This window comes from Pleuronectes platessa, chromosome 14 (assembly GCF_947347685.1).
Source record: "Pleuronectes platessa chromosome 14, fPlePla1.1, whole genome shotgun sequence".
Classification (NCBI taxonomy): Eukaryota; Metazoa; Chordata; class Actinopteri; order Pleuronectiformes; family Pleuronectidae; genus Pleuronectes; species Pleuronectes platessa.
In genome coordinates, this window is record NC_070639.1 from 20,803,314 (window position 1) to 20,820,266 (window position 16,953).

General features: G+C 34.9%; 5 protein-coding genes across 5 annotated transcripts; all 5 read left to right on the plus strand.

Annotated features, from left to right (window-relative positions):
• Nucleotides 1-434: 434 nt before the first annotated feature.
• LOC128455521 (olfactory receptor 11H6-like) lies at nt 435-1,364 on the plus strand. The gene has a single exon (XM_053439191.1). It carries the CDS (start codon nt 435-437, stop codon nt 1,362-1,364), a length of 930 nt encoding a protein of 309 aa, XP_053295166.1.
• A 1,879-nt stretch (nt 1,365-3,243) lies between these two features.
• Nucleotides 3,244-4,179, plus strand: LOC128455522 (olfactory receptor 1019-like). The gene has a single exon (XM_053439192.1). It carries the CDS (start codon nt 3,250-3,252, stop codon nt 4,177-4,179), a length of 930 nt encoding a protein of 309 aa, XP_053295167.1. The 5' UTR covers nt 3,244-3,249.
• Nucleotides 4,180-7,963: 3,784 nt separating this feature from the next.
• LOC128455523 (olfactory receptor 6N1-like) lies at nt 7,964-11,702 on the plus strand. Its single transcript, XM_053439193.1, has 3 exons — nt 7,964-8,860; nt 10,550-10,586; nt 11,482-11,702. Exons 1-3 carry the CDS (start codon nt 7,964-7,966, stop codon nt 11,700-11,702), a joined length of 1,155 nt encoding a protein of 384 aa, XP_053295168.1.
• Nucleotides 11,703-13,187: 1,485 nt separating this feature from the next.
• On the plus strand, nt 13,188-14,120 carry LOC128456124 (olfactory receptor 1019-like). Its single transcript, XM_053440186.1, has one exon. The coding sequence runs from the start codon at nt 13,188-13,190 to the stop codon at nt 14,118-14,120; it is 933 nt and encodes a 310-aa protein (XP_053296161.1).
• Nucleotides 14,121-15,501: 1,381 nt separating this feature from the next.
• LOC128456121 (olfactory receptor 11H4-like) lies at nt 15,502-16,434 on the plus strand. Its single transcript, XM_053440183.1, has one exon. It carries the CDS (start codon nt 15,502-15,504, stop codon nt 16,432-16,434), a length of 933 nt encoding a protein of 310 aa, XP_053296158.1.
• The last annotated feature ends 519 nt before the right edge of the window (nt 16,435-16,953 follow it).

The window sequence follows — 16,953 nt, forward strand, 5'->3', positions numbered from 1 at the left end:
TGCCTTCAGCTTCATACCCATATAATATTGTCTCTAAAGAAGAAATGCTAAAGAAAATAAACGTTCATCTCAAGTTGGGTTCAAAATTCTAAATTGACAATATAAAGAAGGTTTAATTAATATTGGGCATCAAAGGTTCTGGTATGAGTTGGTGGACAATTATTTTAAAACAATAAGGTGGGGGTGAATCTCCAGGTGCTTTCAGGTATTACCTTTTTTATTTTGTATCCAGTGGTGCTTTAACACATTAATGTTTAATTATGAAAGCTCTTCCAGTCCACTGATTGGTTGGTTTAAATCCCCAGCTTATGCACTGCCGTCTCCAGTCAAGATACTAATAACAGTGAGATGAGGGGATGAGAGAGTTTTCATGAAGGAACACTGAACAGAAAAAAGTCAAAATAACTATATATCATTTAAAGCTTCTATTCATAATGGCTAATGTCTCTGTGATAACAATATTCTATCTTTCAGGTTTAACTGAATCAAAGAACAACAGGTATATTCTCTTCTCTCTCAGTTTGCTGTGTTACTGTGTCATTTTGCTGGTGAATATAACTCTTATTGTGACCATCATCTTGGATAAAAACCTCCATGAACCAATGTATATTCTTCTGTGTGCATTTTGCATGAATGGACTTTATGGAACAACAGGTTTCTTCCCCAAGTTTCTGTGGGATCTGCTCTCTCCTGTTCATGTCATCTCTTATTCTGGATGTCTTCTTCAGGTTCAAGTACTGTACTCGTTTGCCTGTAGTGACCTCTCCATTCTTGCACTTATGGCATATGACAGATATTTGGCTATATGTCGACCACTGCAGTATCACTCTATCATGTCAAAGCAAAGACTCATGAAGTTGGTGTGTTTCTCCTGGTTAACACCTTTCTGCCTTATAGGTGCAAATATTTGTTTAACATCAAGACTGAAGTTATGCAGCCCTTATATTGCCAGACTCTACTGTGTGAATTGGCTCATTGTTGCACTTGCTTGTTTTCCAGCTGAAACTATGGTTAACAACATAGCTGCATATATTTTAATAATCTTTTATGTATTTCATGGTATATTTATAGTTTGGTCGTACATATATATCATTAGAACATGTGTCAATTCTATAGAAAACAGGGCAAAGTTCATGCAAACATGTGTGCCACATTTATTCTCTTTGATCACTTTTCTCTTCACGTTACTTTTTGATATTATGAATATACGATTTGAGTTGAAAAACTTACCTCAACCCTTTAAAAACTTTATTGCAGTAGAATATCTGGTCATACCTCCACTCATGAATCCTCTCATTTATGGTTTCAAATTGACCAAAATTCGGAACAGACTTCGCGAAATTGTTACTTTAAAAAGAAGTTGAGTCTTGGCTTACATTAAGGAAACTTAAAACCTTGCCTGTATTGCACATACTTTAAATATGAACCGCTGACCCAGCTGTTATTTTGAAGTTAGTTATACATCTAACTTTATATTTCGGTTGAAATTGGTATTGATGTGTGTAGAAAATGTTTATGCTCAAGGTTTACGTTGATAAATCTTCTGCCTGTTTTATTAAGTACTATTATTAAATCATTTTGAATTCCCATTTTATTTTTGTGTATTTTCATAATTCTCATTCATTTAAATATGTATGTAAATGTACTAAAGTTCCTTGTTGAGAAATAATGTGCAAATTTCAGTAAATTTGTTGTTAGTTAACTTTCTGTTCTTTATTTTTTGGTATTAAGATATCTTAGCACAAAAAATAAAACATTGAGAAAAAACAGACTTGCTAAGGGAGAGAGATGAAAGTATTCAATGTTCAACCTTGTCAGTTAACACAGAGGGATGTGGTAAACATTTCTGCTGTAAACATTTTGATTGTGTCAAAAAGCTCCATTCTTGAGTTTGTCCTGGCCTTCACCAAAATACAGACAATTACAATAGAGTATTCAGGCCTAATATACAGTAACACAATGTCATTAAAAGCTGTAACAATATCAGTTACACACAAAACCAAGTTTTTACTCCCAACGTTGATTATTCCCTGAGATTTAAACAGGGAGATTAACTTAAATCATCATTAAAAAGCCAGATTAAGTGAGATGTGTTATTTCATTGAACCTTAAAATCACTGTTCACTGTTCAATTCTCCCAAGTCGTTGTGATGGTTGCTAACTTTATTTATAGTTATAAAGCCTCTAGAGCCAGAATAATGTCAACATGAACATGTGTAAAACAATGTGATCAGGAAATCAAATGCTTGAACCATCACATTTAAATCATCAAGACTATGTCTGACACTGCAAAGGAGGGTAGACAAAGGATAAAGATGCATATGAAACTACATTAACTGGATTATCTCTGCTCTTTTGTTACTAACAGGAAAATATATCAAAGCTGACTTTGTTTGTTCTCATCACATAAATAAAATAAAGTCAACTTAGATGTTGCTGAATATAGTGTTAACATATATAAAGGGGCATTCAGGTACAATTTAAATTGTTATTTAAAACCCAGGAACACACCAACATTATTTCCCTGCAGCTTGACACTTCCGCCCCTCTGTTAAATCACATGGAGTAAATCTTGGTCTTGGTCTTGGAGTTGATTTAAGACTGAAGATTGGCAAACATATGAATCAGTTACTATATTTACAATACACACTGCTCTGCATAATTTCCAAGTTCAAATGAATTCTCTCTATTTCTGTCATCGGGAAAGAATTTCCCTTTTTTCATATCCTCCCACCTTGATCACTGCAATTCTTTGGTAGGCACTCGTTCTTGGTCATTTAACTCCAACTTGTAATAAATGCGAAAACTCCCATTCTTGCCTTCAGCCTCACACACATGTAATTTTCTCTCTAAAGAAGAAATGTCAAAAAAATAAACGGTCATCTCAACTTGGGTTCAAAATTCAAAATTGACAATATAAAGAAGGTTTCATTAATTCTGGGCATCAAAGGTTCAAGTTTGAGTTGGTTGTCAAATATTTAAAAACAATAAGATGGGGGTGAATCTCCAGGTGCTTTCAGGTATTACCTTGTTTATTTTGTATCCAGTGGTGCTTTAACACATTAATGTTTAATGATGAAGGCTCTCCCTTTCCACTGATTGGTTGGTTTAAATCCCCAGCTCATGCACTGCCATCTCCAGTCAAGATACTAATAACAGTGAGATGAGGGGATGAGAGTGTTTTCATGAAGGAACACTGAACAGAAAACAGACTAAATAACTATATATCATTTAAAGCTTCTATTCATAATGGATAATGTCTCTGTGATAACAATATTCTATCTTTCAGGTTTAACTGAATCAAAGAACAACAGGTATATTCTCTTCTCTCTCAGTTTGCTGTGTTACTGTGTCATTGTGCTGGCGAATATAACTCTTGTTGTGACCATCATCTTGGATAAAAACCTCCATGAACCAATGTATATTCTGCTGTGTGCATTTTGCATGAATGGACTTTATGGAACAACAGGTTTCTTCCCCAAGTTTCTGTGGGATCTGCTCTCTCCTGTTCATGTCATCTCTTATTCTGGATGTCTTGTTCAGGGTTTAGTAATTCACTCTTTTGCCTGCAGTGATCTCTCCATTCTTGCAGTAATGGCCTATGACAGATATGTGGCTATATGTCGACCACTGCAGTATCACTCTATCATGTCAAAGCAAAGACTCATGAAGTTAGTGTGTTTTTCCTGGTTAACACCTTTCTGCCTTATAGGCATAAATATTGGTCTAACATCAAGACTGAAGTTATGCAGCCCGTATATTGCCAGACTGTTCTGTGTGAATTGGATTATTGTTACACTTGCTTGTTTCCCAGCTGAAACTATGGTTAACAACATCGTTGCATATATTTTTATAATCTTTTATGTATTTCATGGTGTATTTATAGTTTGGTCGTACATATATCTCATAAAAAAATGTGTAAATTCTATAGAAAACAGGGCAAAGTTTATGCAAACATGTGTGCCACATTTATTCTCTTTGATCACTTTTGTTTTCACCCTTCTATTTGATGTTATGAATATACGTTATGGTTCAAAGACATTACCTCAACCCTTTAAAAACTTTGTTGCAATAGAATTTCTTGTCATACCTCCACTCATGAATCCTCTCATTTATGGTTTCAAATTGACAAAAATTCGGAACAGACTTCGCGAAATTGTTACTTTAAAAACAAGTTAAGTCTCGGTGTACATTAAGGCAACTTAAAACCCTGTTTGTCTTGCACAAGTTTAAATATGCACCGCTGAACCAGCTGTTATTTTGAATTTAGTTGCATATCTAACTTTTTGTTTTCAGTTGAAATTGGTATTGATTTGTGTAGAATATTCTTTATGCTCAAGGTTTAAGTTGATGAAACCTCTGCCTGTTTTATTAAGTACTATTATCAAATCATTTTGAATTCCTACTTTCTGTATGTGTATTTTAATGATTCCCATTCATTTAGATATGTATGTAATGTACCAAAGTTTTTCGTTGAGAAATGATGTGCACATTTCAGCAAATTTGTTATAAGGTAACTTTCTGTTCTTTATTTTTTGAGAGAGATGAAAGTAGTCAATGTTCAAGCTTTTCATTGAACACAGAGGTACCTGGTTAACATTTCTGCTGAACATTTTTGGATTGTGGCAAAAAGCTCCATTCTTGAGTTTGTCCTGGCCTTCACCACGATACAGACAATTACAATAGAGTATTCAGGCCTAATATACAGTAGCACAATGTCAATAAACGCTGTAACAATATCAGTTACAGACAAAACCAAAGTTTTTACTCCCCGAGTTGATTATTCCCTGAGATTTAAAAACTGTGAAATTAAGTCTTCATTAAAAAGCCAGATAAAGTGATCTGTGTTATTTCATTGCAGCTTATATTCACTGTTCACTGTTCTATTCTCCCAAGTCGTTGGGTTTGTTGTTATGGAAAACCATGGTGTTGTTTATATAATTCCATTTTAATGATTTTAATAATCTGAATAATTTGAGAAATCGGTTGAATAAAGCACATGCTGCCTCTTTGAATAACCTCTAACATTAAACATACTCTGTATGAAAGACAGAACAAATATACGGTGAATGTCAATATAGTTTATATAAGGTTAAGCCGTTAGAGCCAGAATAATGTCAACATGAACATGTGTAATACTTTGTTGATCAGGAAGTCAGATGCGTTCACCTTCACATTTAAATAAACACTATGGGGGGGGGGGGGGGGGGTATCTCAGTTATTAAAGCTAAGATCTATCTGACACTGTAAAGGAGCGTAGACAAAGGATAAAGATGCATATGAAACTACATTAACTGGATTATCTCTGCTCTTTTGTTAATAACGGGACAATATATAAAAGCTGACTGTTTGATCTCATCACATAAATAAAATAAAGTCAACTTAGATGTTACTGAATATAAAGTCAGCATATATAAACGGGCATTCAGGTACAATTTACATTATTATTTAAAAGCCAAGAACAGACCAACACTTATCTAAATATAAATCTTGGTCTTGGTCTGGAGTTGATTTAAGACTGAAGATTGGTAAACAAATTTATAAGATACTATATTTACAATAAACACTGCTCTGCATAATTTCCAAGCTCATATAAATTCTCTCATTCGATCATCAGGAAAGAATTTCCTGTTTTCATATCCTCCCACGTTGATCACTGCAATTTTTTTGGTAGGCAATCGTTCTTGGTCATTTAACTTGTTGTGCAATAGTAGTAGTAGATTTGACGTTTGCTAATTACTAATAATCATGAAATATGATTATTAAAATAAAAATTATTTATTAAAAATTATTAAAAATTATAAAGCTATTAATTCTAATAGGCAAAATTCAAAGCAGTTCTTTAAAGGCAGACTAGAGATATCATGTCAAAAGGTCCCAAACATGTTTTGTGTGGCCTCTGTCACATTGACTGTTCATTACTCAAATCTTATCAGTTGATCCATGAATCTAAATGAACATCTGTGCCAAATGTGAAGAAATCCTCTGAAGGTGTCTCTGAGATGCACTCACAAGATCAAAAACCTGTTTTGTAAGATCAGTGACCCTGATCCTTGACAAACAAATACATATCTGTTCATCAACTAAGTTGAAATTTTTTTTTTTTTTATGCAATTTGATGGAATTCCCTGAAGTTGTCGTTGAGATATGTTTGTTATATGACTCCCACATGTGTCTGCATTCAGAAACCTGTGACTTCGAGGCTGTCACACAATGTGCTGATTCCCACCAGGGCACAGAACGGCTGAAACGGATTTGAATCAGTTGGTGCAGTTAAGATGAGGACATCTACTGGCCAACACTCTGTACTGCATTTCTATGGAAATTTCATTTTGTTTCATGAATCAGAGCAAAGATGTGTAAAATGAATGTTAAATTATATTGTTGACTTGTTGTGGTAATTAATAATTTGATTTGTTTAATACTGTGTTTATATCAGCAGGTAGGAGGTTATGATTTCACTTGCTGTCGGTTTCAAACTCCTGACAATGTTTAACTGTAAAGGTTTATACAGCAGGTCCGAAGCATAATATAGAAACTTTGTGTTTTTCAATTAAACAGTGAGTACTCATAACTGATAAGTCTTTGGCTTTGGTGATTATAAGCTAAACATACAATTGTATATTTCCCTTTTTGGTAGAATTCAGTAAATATTGTAATTCTTATAATTGCTCATGCTCATAAATTGTCACATGATGAAAGACTTTTTACTGAACGTTGATTGGCTAGTTTCAAATCTTGCCTCCCTCCCTGTTGTAAACCGAGATACTATAAGGAGTGTGACCAGAGAGCAGACACTGTCAGGGACTGAAGAACCTTGCACACATTAATAACAAGGTTTCAAAATATGATGGAAAATGTCTTTGTGATAAAAATATTCTACCTTTCAGGTTTAAGTAAAACAATGAACTACAGGTCTGTTCTCTTCTTTCTCAGTTTGTTATGTTACTGTGTAATTTTTGCTGGTAAATATAACTCTTATTGTGACCATCATCTTGGATAAAAACCTCCATGAGACAATGTTTATTCTGCTGTGTGCATTTTGTATGAATGGACTTTATGGATCAACAGGGGATGGAAATAAATAATTGAATCAACAAATTGATCAGGAACTATATTAAAGCTAAACTAAGCTCTGTTTAATTTTCCAGAAAGAACACTAATTCTCTCTATATATCTGAGGTCACAACTCGACTCAAGGATAAAGTGGGGTAGGCCACATATGAGATTAACCTGATATTAAGTTTATTTAAAAAAAAAAAATGAAAAGGAAATGTAAGTGTAGAAATCAAAGTGGTCACGGATTGCAATTCTTTCCAGTTTCAAAACAGTTATTCCTGTTTATCTGAATTCATTAATAAGAAACGCAACGGCAAGAGCAAAAAGAGGAAGAACCCATTATTGCCTCCACTATCATAAAAAAGCTTTCTCAAAAGTAGAAATAGCAAATATGTAACTTGTGTCTAAAGTTGGGTTCAAGTCTCAAAGGTGTAATTTAGATGTGTATGACACCAGTGGCAAAACATAAGGAAAATAAGCTATCCATGCTTTAGGCTAAACTATCCAATAGGATGTGAACACCTACATGTAACATAGAGAGTGACAGCAATTCTAGCCAATCATGGATTTGCTGTTGGAATGGGTGCCGCAAGTAGAGGGAGATAAATTGTGATGCTGTGGGAGACATCTTCAGACTTGGGGGGGGGGGGGGCTGACAATTGCTCATGATACTCTGTTTGTATATTGTTTCATCCTCTGGTCTCCTTGATGCATCAAGTCTACATTAGAGTCTTCTGCGTGTCAGCTGCTGCTTGAGTTCTCCTTTCACCAGCTTCCAGAAAACTTCCATCACAGTGCACTGCTGACTTCAGACAAGTTCTAATAACAGTGAGATAAGGGGACAGATCCTGTGTTAATTATGCAGGTATACAACCCGAGGATAAAAATTGCATTTGTACTCACAATGGATAATGTCTCTGTGATAACAATATTCTATCTTTCAGGTTTAAGTGAATCAATGAACAACAGGTATATTCTCTTCTTTCTCAGTTTATTGTGTTACTGTCTCATTTTGCTGGCGAATATAACTCTTATTGTGACCATCATGTTGGATAAAAACCTCCATGAACCAATGTATATTCTGCTGTGTGCATTTTGCATGAATGGACTTTATGGAACAACAGGTTTCTTCCCCAAGTTTCTGTGGGATCTGCTCTTTCCTGCACATGTCATCTCTTATTCTGGATGTCTTCTTCAGGTTCAAGTACTGTACTCGTTTGGAGGCAGTGATGTCTCCATTCTTGCAGTAATGGCCTATGACAGATATGTGGCTATATGTCGACCACTGCAGTATCACTCTATCATGTCAAAGCAAAGACTCATAAAGTTAGTGTGTTACTGCTGGTTTACACCTTTCTGCCTTATAGGTGTGAATATTTGTCTAACATCAAGACTGAAGTTATGCAGCCCGTATATTGCCAGACTGTTCTGTGTGAATTGGCTCATTGTTGCACTTGCTTGTTTCCCAGATGAAACTATGGTTAACAACATAGTTGCATATATTACATTACTCTTTTATGTATTTCATGGTGTATTTATAGTTTGGTCGTACATTTATATCATTAGAACATGTGTAAATTCTATAGAAAACAGGGCAAAGTTCATGCAAACATGTGTACCACATTTATTCTCTTTGATCACTGTTCTTTTCACTTTTCTTTTTGATATCATGAATATACGATTTGAGTTGAAAAACTTACCTCAACCCTTTAAAAACTTTATTGCAATAGAATTCCTTGTCATACCTCCACTCATGAATCCTCTCATTTATGGTTTCAAATTGACCAAAATTCGGAAGAGACTTCAAGAAATTGTTACTTTAAAAACAAATTAAGTCTCGTTGAACATTTAGGAAACTTAAAACTAGCTTGTATTGCACATACTTTAAATACGCACAGCTGAACCAGCTGTTATTTTGAAGTTAGTTGCATATCTAACTTTTTATTCTCGGTTGAAATTGGTATTGATGTGTAAATTCTATAGAAAACAGGGCAAAGGTTATCCTCAAGGTTTACGTTGATGAATCCTCTGCCTCCTTTTATTTAGTATTATTATTATATAATTTTGTATAACTGTTTTTCTGTTTGTGTCTTTTCATGATTCCCATTCATTTAAATATGTATTTAAATGTACTAAAGTTCTTTGTTGAGAAATTATGTGCATTTTCCAGTAAATAATAACAGTTCTGTTCATTTTGTGGGGTGGATTAAGATATTTTTGCACAAAAAATAAATTATTGAAGAAACCAGACTTGCTAAAGGAGAGAGATGTAAGTAGTCAATGTTCAACATTTTCATTTAACACAGAGGTACCTGGTCAACATTTCTACTGGAAACATTTTGATTGTGGCAAAAAGCTCCGTTCTTGCGTTTGTCCTGGCCTTCGCCACGATACAGACAATTACAATAGAGTATTCAGGCCTAATATACAGTAACACAATGTAATGAAAGCTGTCACAATATCAGTAACAGAAAAAGACAACGTTTTTACTCCCCACGTTGATTATTCCCTGAGATTTGAACAGGTTCATTAATTTAAATCAACAAATTGATCAGGAGCTATATTAAAGCTAAACTAAGCTCTGTTTAATTTTCCAGAAAGAACAATAATTCTCTCTATATATCTGAGGTCACAACTCGACTCAAGTACAAAGGGGGGAAGGCCACACATGAGATTAACCTGAAAATAAGTTTATTTAAAAAAAAAAAAATGAAAATGAAATGTAAGTGTAGAAATCAAAGTGGTCACAGATTGCAATTCTTTCCATTTTCAAAACAGTTATTCTTGTTTATCTGAATTCATTAAATTACCTCAACCCTTTATAAAACTTTGTTGCAGTAGAATTTCTTGTTATACCTCCCCTCATGAATCCTCTCATTTATGGTTTTAAGTTGACAAAAATTCGAAATAGATTTCTGGGTTATATGACTTTTAGAATGAAATGACTGTTTTACATACTTCGGAAACTCAAAGTCCTTTAATAATACAAGAGTCTTACAAAAGCTTACACTAGATTTCAAATTAGCAGTTTCTATTGCAGTTTAATCTGTATCAATAAGATTCAAGGTGTTTTGTTTTATTTGTTGTGTTTAGAATCTGGTAATTTGAAATAATTTAGCTTATTTTACAGTATCTACTTGTAGCTGATGGTGTAGATTTAGTTTGTAATTATATCTGTGGACATCTAGGCTGATTTTTATGAACAGATTTGTTAAATAATCGCTTCATATCTTTGGTTTTTAGATGCATCATCAGTTTTCACAGTAAACTCCTTTATGTTTCAGACGGAGAGGGAACTTGAGACTGTAACAAAAGATGCTGAGAGGAAAACTTCTGTTAGCCATTTAGCACACAGTGAGAAAATGTTTTTACAGTTTCCATATAAATTTTAAGCTTTAAAAAATTTGCTATCATTAATCATTATTTCACAAGCCAAATTCTGGACTACATGTCACCTCAATAATATAGATAAACTTTCCCTAAAAATGTTCTAGTGATGCTGTTTTTTACCAAGGACCTCATAATAAGTAAAACTACTGGCCAGAATTATCCACTTATGAGATTGGAAATTTTATACAAACATTAAAAAAAAAAAATATTGGAGACCAATTCATTTATTAGGCTTAGGTTGAGATAGATTTAGGATGTTGTTAAACGTCCTTAAGTTTATCTGTTTATCTGCAAATTTCTACGTAATAGTCGGAGGTAAGAGTGTTCGCTGTCAGTTTTTACACTACCTTGAATCTCTCAGCTTCTTTTTCTTGCTGAAATTCAAGCTTTGCAGAATCACTAGAAAAACACTTTCACTTACAATATTGCATTTGACGTCTGACATTTGCTAGAAAAATGGTGGAGATGCTACATGAGTGCACAGACCCTAATGTCCTCTTGCACAGCCAACTGAACCGGACCGGAAAAAAATATTATTTGTGTTGTTGGCTGTCATACAGATGCTTAATAAATTGGAGATTGTTAATTTCAATATATCATATACAATAGATATTAAATTAAAGTATGAGGCAAATTAGCGACATTAGGCATAATGGGGCATAACCTTAATTTAACACATTTTCCAGCTTCTGGTATGTAGATTGATGCTGCTTTTGCTTGAAATTGAATAACAACATATGTTTCTGTACAATCATTGCTGTTCCATCGTCACAGTATTTCAAATACAGCTTAATACCTCAAAATAACTTTGCTGCACAGTCCCAAGGGGCTTGTATATATTTTCCACTCCGACCACTAGATGGCGGCAGAGTGCTTCCAATACCTTCCTTGGTGTATGTAGTATTTGCACCATCAGGCACAATCGTCACCTCGGCGGCCTTAAGACCGGAATGGGGTTTGAGGCGAATTCGCGACTTTCTTCCACAAGGTGTTAACATCTTTCACCAAGCTGCAATTTTTGTGAGAGTCCAGCGACTCTCTACAGTTTGCTGATGGTCAACCCCAGCAGATTCAGCGGACTGATTCAGATGGCGGGCTCAGTCCTGAGGGTGAAGCTGGACCCTCTGCATGTCGTCACTGAGAGGAGGAAGTTGTCAAATCTCTTCTTCATCATGGCCCACCCTCAAAGTAATGTTCTGGTGAGCCAGATGAGCAAGAGGCCCGGAAAGACTAAGTGCTCCTCGGGACGCTAATTTTGTCTGTGTGATTATCTTACTCAATGTGATTAATAATCTCCTCACATTTCAATGTATTTGTGATGCAAACTGGTGGATGGAAATGAATCAGTTGATGTGGATTTTTCAGTAATTTCAGTGCAAAATCTCTCAACCCAGCTATAAATCTGACCACAAAGACAACCAGAAGTCACGTCCTGTCCCTGGTTAAACAGAGTAAATGTATAAAGGCCCAAGCCAAATATTCCCTTTTTTGGTGGTATGGACTCAATTAAATTTACCTGGCATGCAACAAATACAGCACTTGAATGTCAACTAGTGCAGTTTCTGTCAGCATACTTTTTTTTTAGGACTCATATGAGGTCATCATGATTTTAGACCACTCCAATGGAATCAGTTATTCTTTGAGTCCACTTGATAACTGGGCAAGATTTTAAGCAGTTCCTTAAAGGAAGACTAGAGATCGACAAAAGGTCCCAAACCTGATTTGTGAGGCCTCTGTGACATTGAATGTTCATTACCCAAATCTTATCAGCTGATCCATGAGTCTAAATTAACATCTGTGCCAAATGTGAAGAAATCCCCTGAAGGTGTCTCTGAGATGCACTAACAAGATAAAAACGTGTTTTGTAAGGTCAGTGAACCTGATTCTTCACCAACAAATCAATATCTGTTCATCCCTAAATTCATTTATTTTTTACCAATTTGATGGAATTCCCTGAAGTTGTTGTTGAGATATGTTTGTTATATGACTCCCACATGTGTCTGCATTCAGAAACCTGTGACTTCGAGGCTGTCACACAATGTGCTGATTCCCACCAGTGCACAGAACGGCTGAAAAGGATTTGAATCAGTTTGTGCAGTTAAGATGAGGACATCTACTGGACAACACTCTGTACTGCATTTCTATGGAATTGATAAAGGCAAAATATCATTGAATTGTGAGGGACGACACATTTAAACTCACGGCTGTATTCCTGTACATTTTGTTTCATGAAATCATTGTCAGTGCAAAGATGTGCAAAATACATGTTAAATGATATTGTTGTCTTTTTTTAGTAATAAAGAATTTGACATGTATAATACTGTGTTTATATCGGCAGGTAGGAGGTTATGATTTAATTTGCAGTTGGTTTCAAACTCCTGACAATGTTTAACTGTAAAGGTTTATACAGCAGGTCTGAAGCATAATATAGAAACTTTGTGATTTTCAACTAAACAGGAAGTACTCATAGCTGATAAGTCTTTGGCTTTGTTGATTACAAGCTAAACAAACAATTGGTTATTTCCCTTTTTGGTAGAATTCAGTAAATATTGTAATTCTTATAATTGCTCATGCTCATAAATTGTCACATTCTGAAAGACTTTTTACGTTGATTGGTTGGTTCCATATCCTGCCTCCCTCCCTGCTGTAGACCGAGATACTATAAGCAGTGTTACCAGAGAGCAGACACTGTCAGGGACTGAAGAATCTTGCACACATTAAAAACAAGGTTTTAAAATATGATGGAAAATAGTTCTGTAATAACAATGTTTTTTCTTTCAGGTTTAACTGAATCAAAGAACAACAGGTATATTCTCTTCTCTCTCAGTTTGTTATGTTACTGTGTCATTGTGCTGGTAAATATAACTCTTATTGTGACCATCATCTTGGATAAAAACCTCCATGAACCAATGTATATTCTGCTGTGTGCTTTTTGCATGAATGGACTTTATGGATCAACAGGTTTCTTCCCCAAGTTTCTGTGGGATCTGCTCTCTCCTGTTCATGTCATCTCTTATTCTGGATGTCTTCTTCAGGTTCAAGTACTATACTCGTCTGCAGGCAGTGATCTCTCCATTCTTGCAGTAATGGCCTATGACAGATATGTGGCTATATGTCGATCACTGCAGTATCACTCTATCATGTCAAAGCAAAGAGTCATGAAGTTAGTGTGTTTCTCCTGGTTAACACCTTTCTGCATTATAGGCATAAATATTTGTCTAACATCAAGACTGAAGTTATGCAGTCCTTATATTGCCAGACTGTTCTGTGTGAATTGGATTATTGTTGCACTTGCTTGTTTCCCAGCTGAAACTATGGTTAACAGCATAGTTGCATATATTACAATACTCTTTTATGTATTTCATGGTGTATTCATAGTTTGGTCGTACATTTATATCATTAGAACATGTGTAAATTCTATAGAAAACAGGGCAAAGTTCATGCAAACATGTGTGCCACATTTATTCTCTTTGATTACTTTTATTTTCACGATACTTTTTGATCTTATGAATACACGATTTGATTCAGAGAAATTACCTCAATCACTTAAAAACTTTGTAGCAGTAGAATTTCTTGTCATACCTCCACTCATGAATCCTCTTATTTATGGTTTTAAGTTGACTAAAATTAGAAATAGATTTCTGGGTTATATGACTTTTAGAATGAAATGACTGTTTTGCTGACATACTTCGGAAACTCAGAGTCCTTTAATAATACAAGAGTCTAACAAAAGCTTACCTTCGAATTCAAATTAGCAGTTTCTATTGCAGATTTACTCTGTATCAATAGGATTCAAGGTGTTTTGTTGTATTTGCTGTGTTAAGACTCTGGTACTGTGAAATAATTTAGAATATTTTACATTATCTACTTTAACTGATGGTGTAGATTTAGTTTGTAATTATATCGGTGGACATCTTGGCTGATTTTTATGAACTGATTTGTTAAATTCTCGTTTCATATATTTGCATTGTGCACTAAATGCATTGTGTGTATGTTATCCGTAGTTTTTTATTCAGGATTTAATTGAATGCAACTTTTACGAAATGTGAATAAATCCTCTGAAGGTGTCTCTGAGATGCACTCACAACATCAAAACCTGTTTTGAAAGGTCAGTGAACCTGATCCTTGACCAACAAATCCATATCTGTTCATCCCTAAGTTGAAGTAAAAAAATGTTGTTGCAATTTGATGGAATTCCCTGAAGTTGTTGTTGAGATATGTTTGTTATATGACTCCCACATGTATGCATTCAGAAACCTGTGACCTCGAGGCTGTCACACAATGTGCTGATTCCCACCAGTGCACAGAACGGCTGAAAAGGATTTGTATCAGTTGGTGGAGTTAAGATGAGGACATCTATTGGCCAACACTCTGTACTGCATTTCTATGGAATTGATAAAGGCAAAATATCATGATGATATATAGATAGATAGATGGATACCCTATTAATCCCGTGGGAAATTCAGAAATGTGTCGTCCCTCATTGAATTGTGAGGGACGACACATTTAAACTCACGGCTGTATTCCTGTACATTTTGTTTCATGAAATCATTGTCAGTGCAAAGATGTGCAAAATACATGTTAAATGATATTGTTGTATTTGTGTAGTAATAAAGAATTTGATATGTATAATACTGTGTTTATATCGGCAGGTAGGAGGTTATGATTTCACTTGCAGTCAGTTTCAAACTCCTGACAATGTTTAACTGTAAAGGTTTATACAGCAGGTCTGAAGCATAATATAGAAACTTTGTGATATTCAATTAAACAGGAAGTACTCATAGCTGATAAGTCTTTGGCTTTGTTGATTACAAGCTAAACAAACAATTGGTTATTTCCCTTTTTGGTAGAATTCAGTAAATCTTGTAATTCTTATTATTGCTCATGCTCATAAATTGTCACATGCTGAAAGACTTTTTACGTTGATTGGTTGGTTCCATATCCCGCCTCCCTCCCTGCTGTAGACCGAGAGACTATAAGCAGTGTTACCAGAGAGCAGACACTGTCAGGGACTGAAGAATCTTGCACACATTAAAAACAAGGTTTTAAAATATGATGGAAAATAGTTCTGTAATAACAATGTTTTTTCTTTCAGGTTTAACTGAATCAAAGAACAACAGGTATATTCTCTTCTCTCTCAGTTTGTTATGTTACTGTGTCATTGTGCTGGTAAATATAACTCTTATTGTGACCATCATCTTGGATAAAAACCTCCATGAACCAATGTATATTCTGCTGTGTGCATTTTGCATGAATGGACTTTATGGATCAACAGGTTTCTTCCCCAAGTTTCTGTGGGATCTGCTCTCTCCTGTTCATGTCATGTCTTATTCCGGATGTTTTCTCCAGGCTTTAGTAATGTACTCATTTGCCTGCAGTGACCTCTCTTATCTTGCAGTAATGGCCTATGACAGATATGTGGCTATATGTCGACCACTGCAGTATCACTCTATCATGTCAAAGCAAAGAGTCATGAAGTTAGTGTGTTTCTCCTGGTTAACACCTTTCTGCATTATAGGCATAAATATTTGTCTAACATCAAGACTGAAGTTATGCAGCCCGTATATTGCCAGTCTCTTCTGTGTGAATTGGGTCATTGTTGCACTTGCTTGTTTCCCAGCTGAAACTATGGTTAACAACATTGTTGCTTATATCACAATACTCATTTATGTATTTCATGGTGTATTTATAGTTTGGTCGTACATATATCTCATTAGAAAATGTTTTAGCTCTCTAGAAAACAGGGCAAAGTTCATGCAAACATGTGTGCCACATTTATTCTCTCTGATCACTTTTCTTTTCACGGTACTTTTTGATATTATGAATATACGATATGGTTCAAAGAAATTGCCTCAATCACTTAAAAACTTTATTGCTATGGAGGTTCTCGTTATACCTCCGCTCATGAACCCTCTCATTTATGGTTTTAAGTTGACTAAAATTCGAAATAAATTTCTGGGAAATATGACTTTTAGAAATAAATGAAAGTCAAAGTCCTTCAATAATACAAGAGTCTAACAAAAAGCTTACATTTGATTTCAATTAAGCCGGTTCTATTGCACGTTTATTCTCTATAAATAAGATTTAAGCTGTTTTGTGTATTTTTTGTGTAAATACTCGGGCACTGTGAAATAATTTAGCATATTTACAGTATCTACTCTTAGCTGATGCTGTAGATTTAGTGTGTAATTATATCCTTGCACATCTCGGCTGATTTTTATAAGCATTATCTTTACATTGTGCACTAAATGCATTGTGTGTATTTTATCCTCAGTTATTTTTCATGATTTAATTGAATGCAATTTCAAATTTACTTCTGTTTTACAATAATTGAAATAGATAAATGTTCAAAGATTAACAATGAGAAGTATAACATTTCAAATAAAACACAGCCTAAGTGTCTACATTGGCCGGGGCATCACAGCTGGCCAACGGTCAACACCGGCAGATTCAGACGGCTGGCTCAGTCCTGAGGGTGGAGCCGGACCCTCTGCATGTAGTCAC

Coding starts and splice junctions, on each gene's coding strand:
- LOC128455522 (XM_053439192.1), top strand. CDS start 3,250: ATGGATAATGTCTCTGTGATAACAATATTCTATCTTTCAGGTTTAACT.
- LOC128456124 (XM_053440186.1), top strand. CDS start 13,188: ATGATGGAAAATAGTTCTGTAATAACAATGTTTTTTCTTTCAGGTTTA.
- LOC128456121 (XM_053440183.1), top strand. CDS start 15,502: ATGATGGAAAATAGTTCTGTAATAACAATGTTTTTTCTTTCAGGTTTA.
- LOC128455521 (XM_053439191.1), top strand. CDS start 435: ATGGCTAATGTCTCTGTGATAACAATATTCTATCTTTCAGGTTTAACT.
- LOC128455523 (XM_053439193.1), top strand. CDS start 7,964: ATGGATAATGTCTCTGTGATAACAATATTCTATCTTTCAGGTTTAAGT. Junction 8,861..10,549: donor TGACCAAAATTCGGAAGAGA/CTTCAAGAAATT, acceptor CCTAAAAATGTT/CTAGTGATGCTGTTTTTTAC. Junction 10,587..11,481: donor TACCAAGGACCTCATAATAA/GTAAAACTACTG, acceptor GTGAGAGTCCAG/CGACTCTCTACAGTTTGCTG.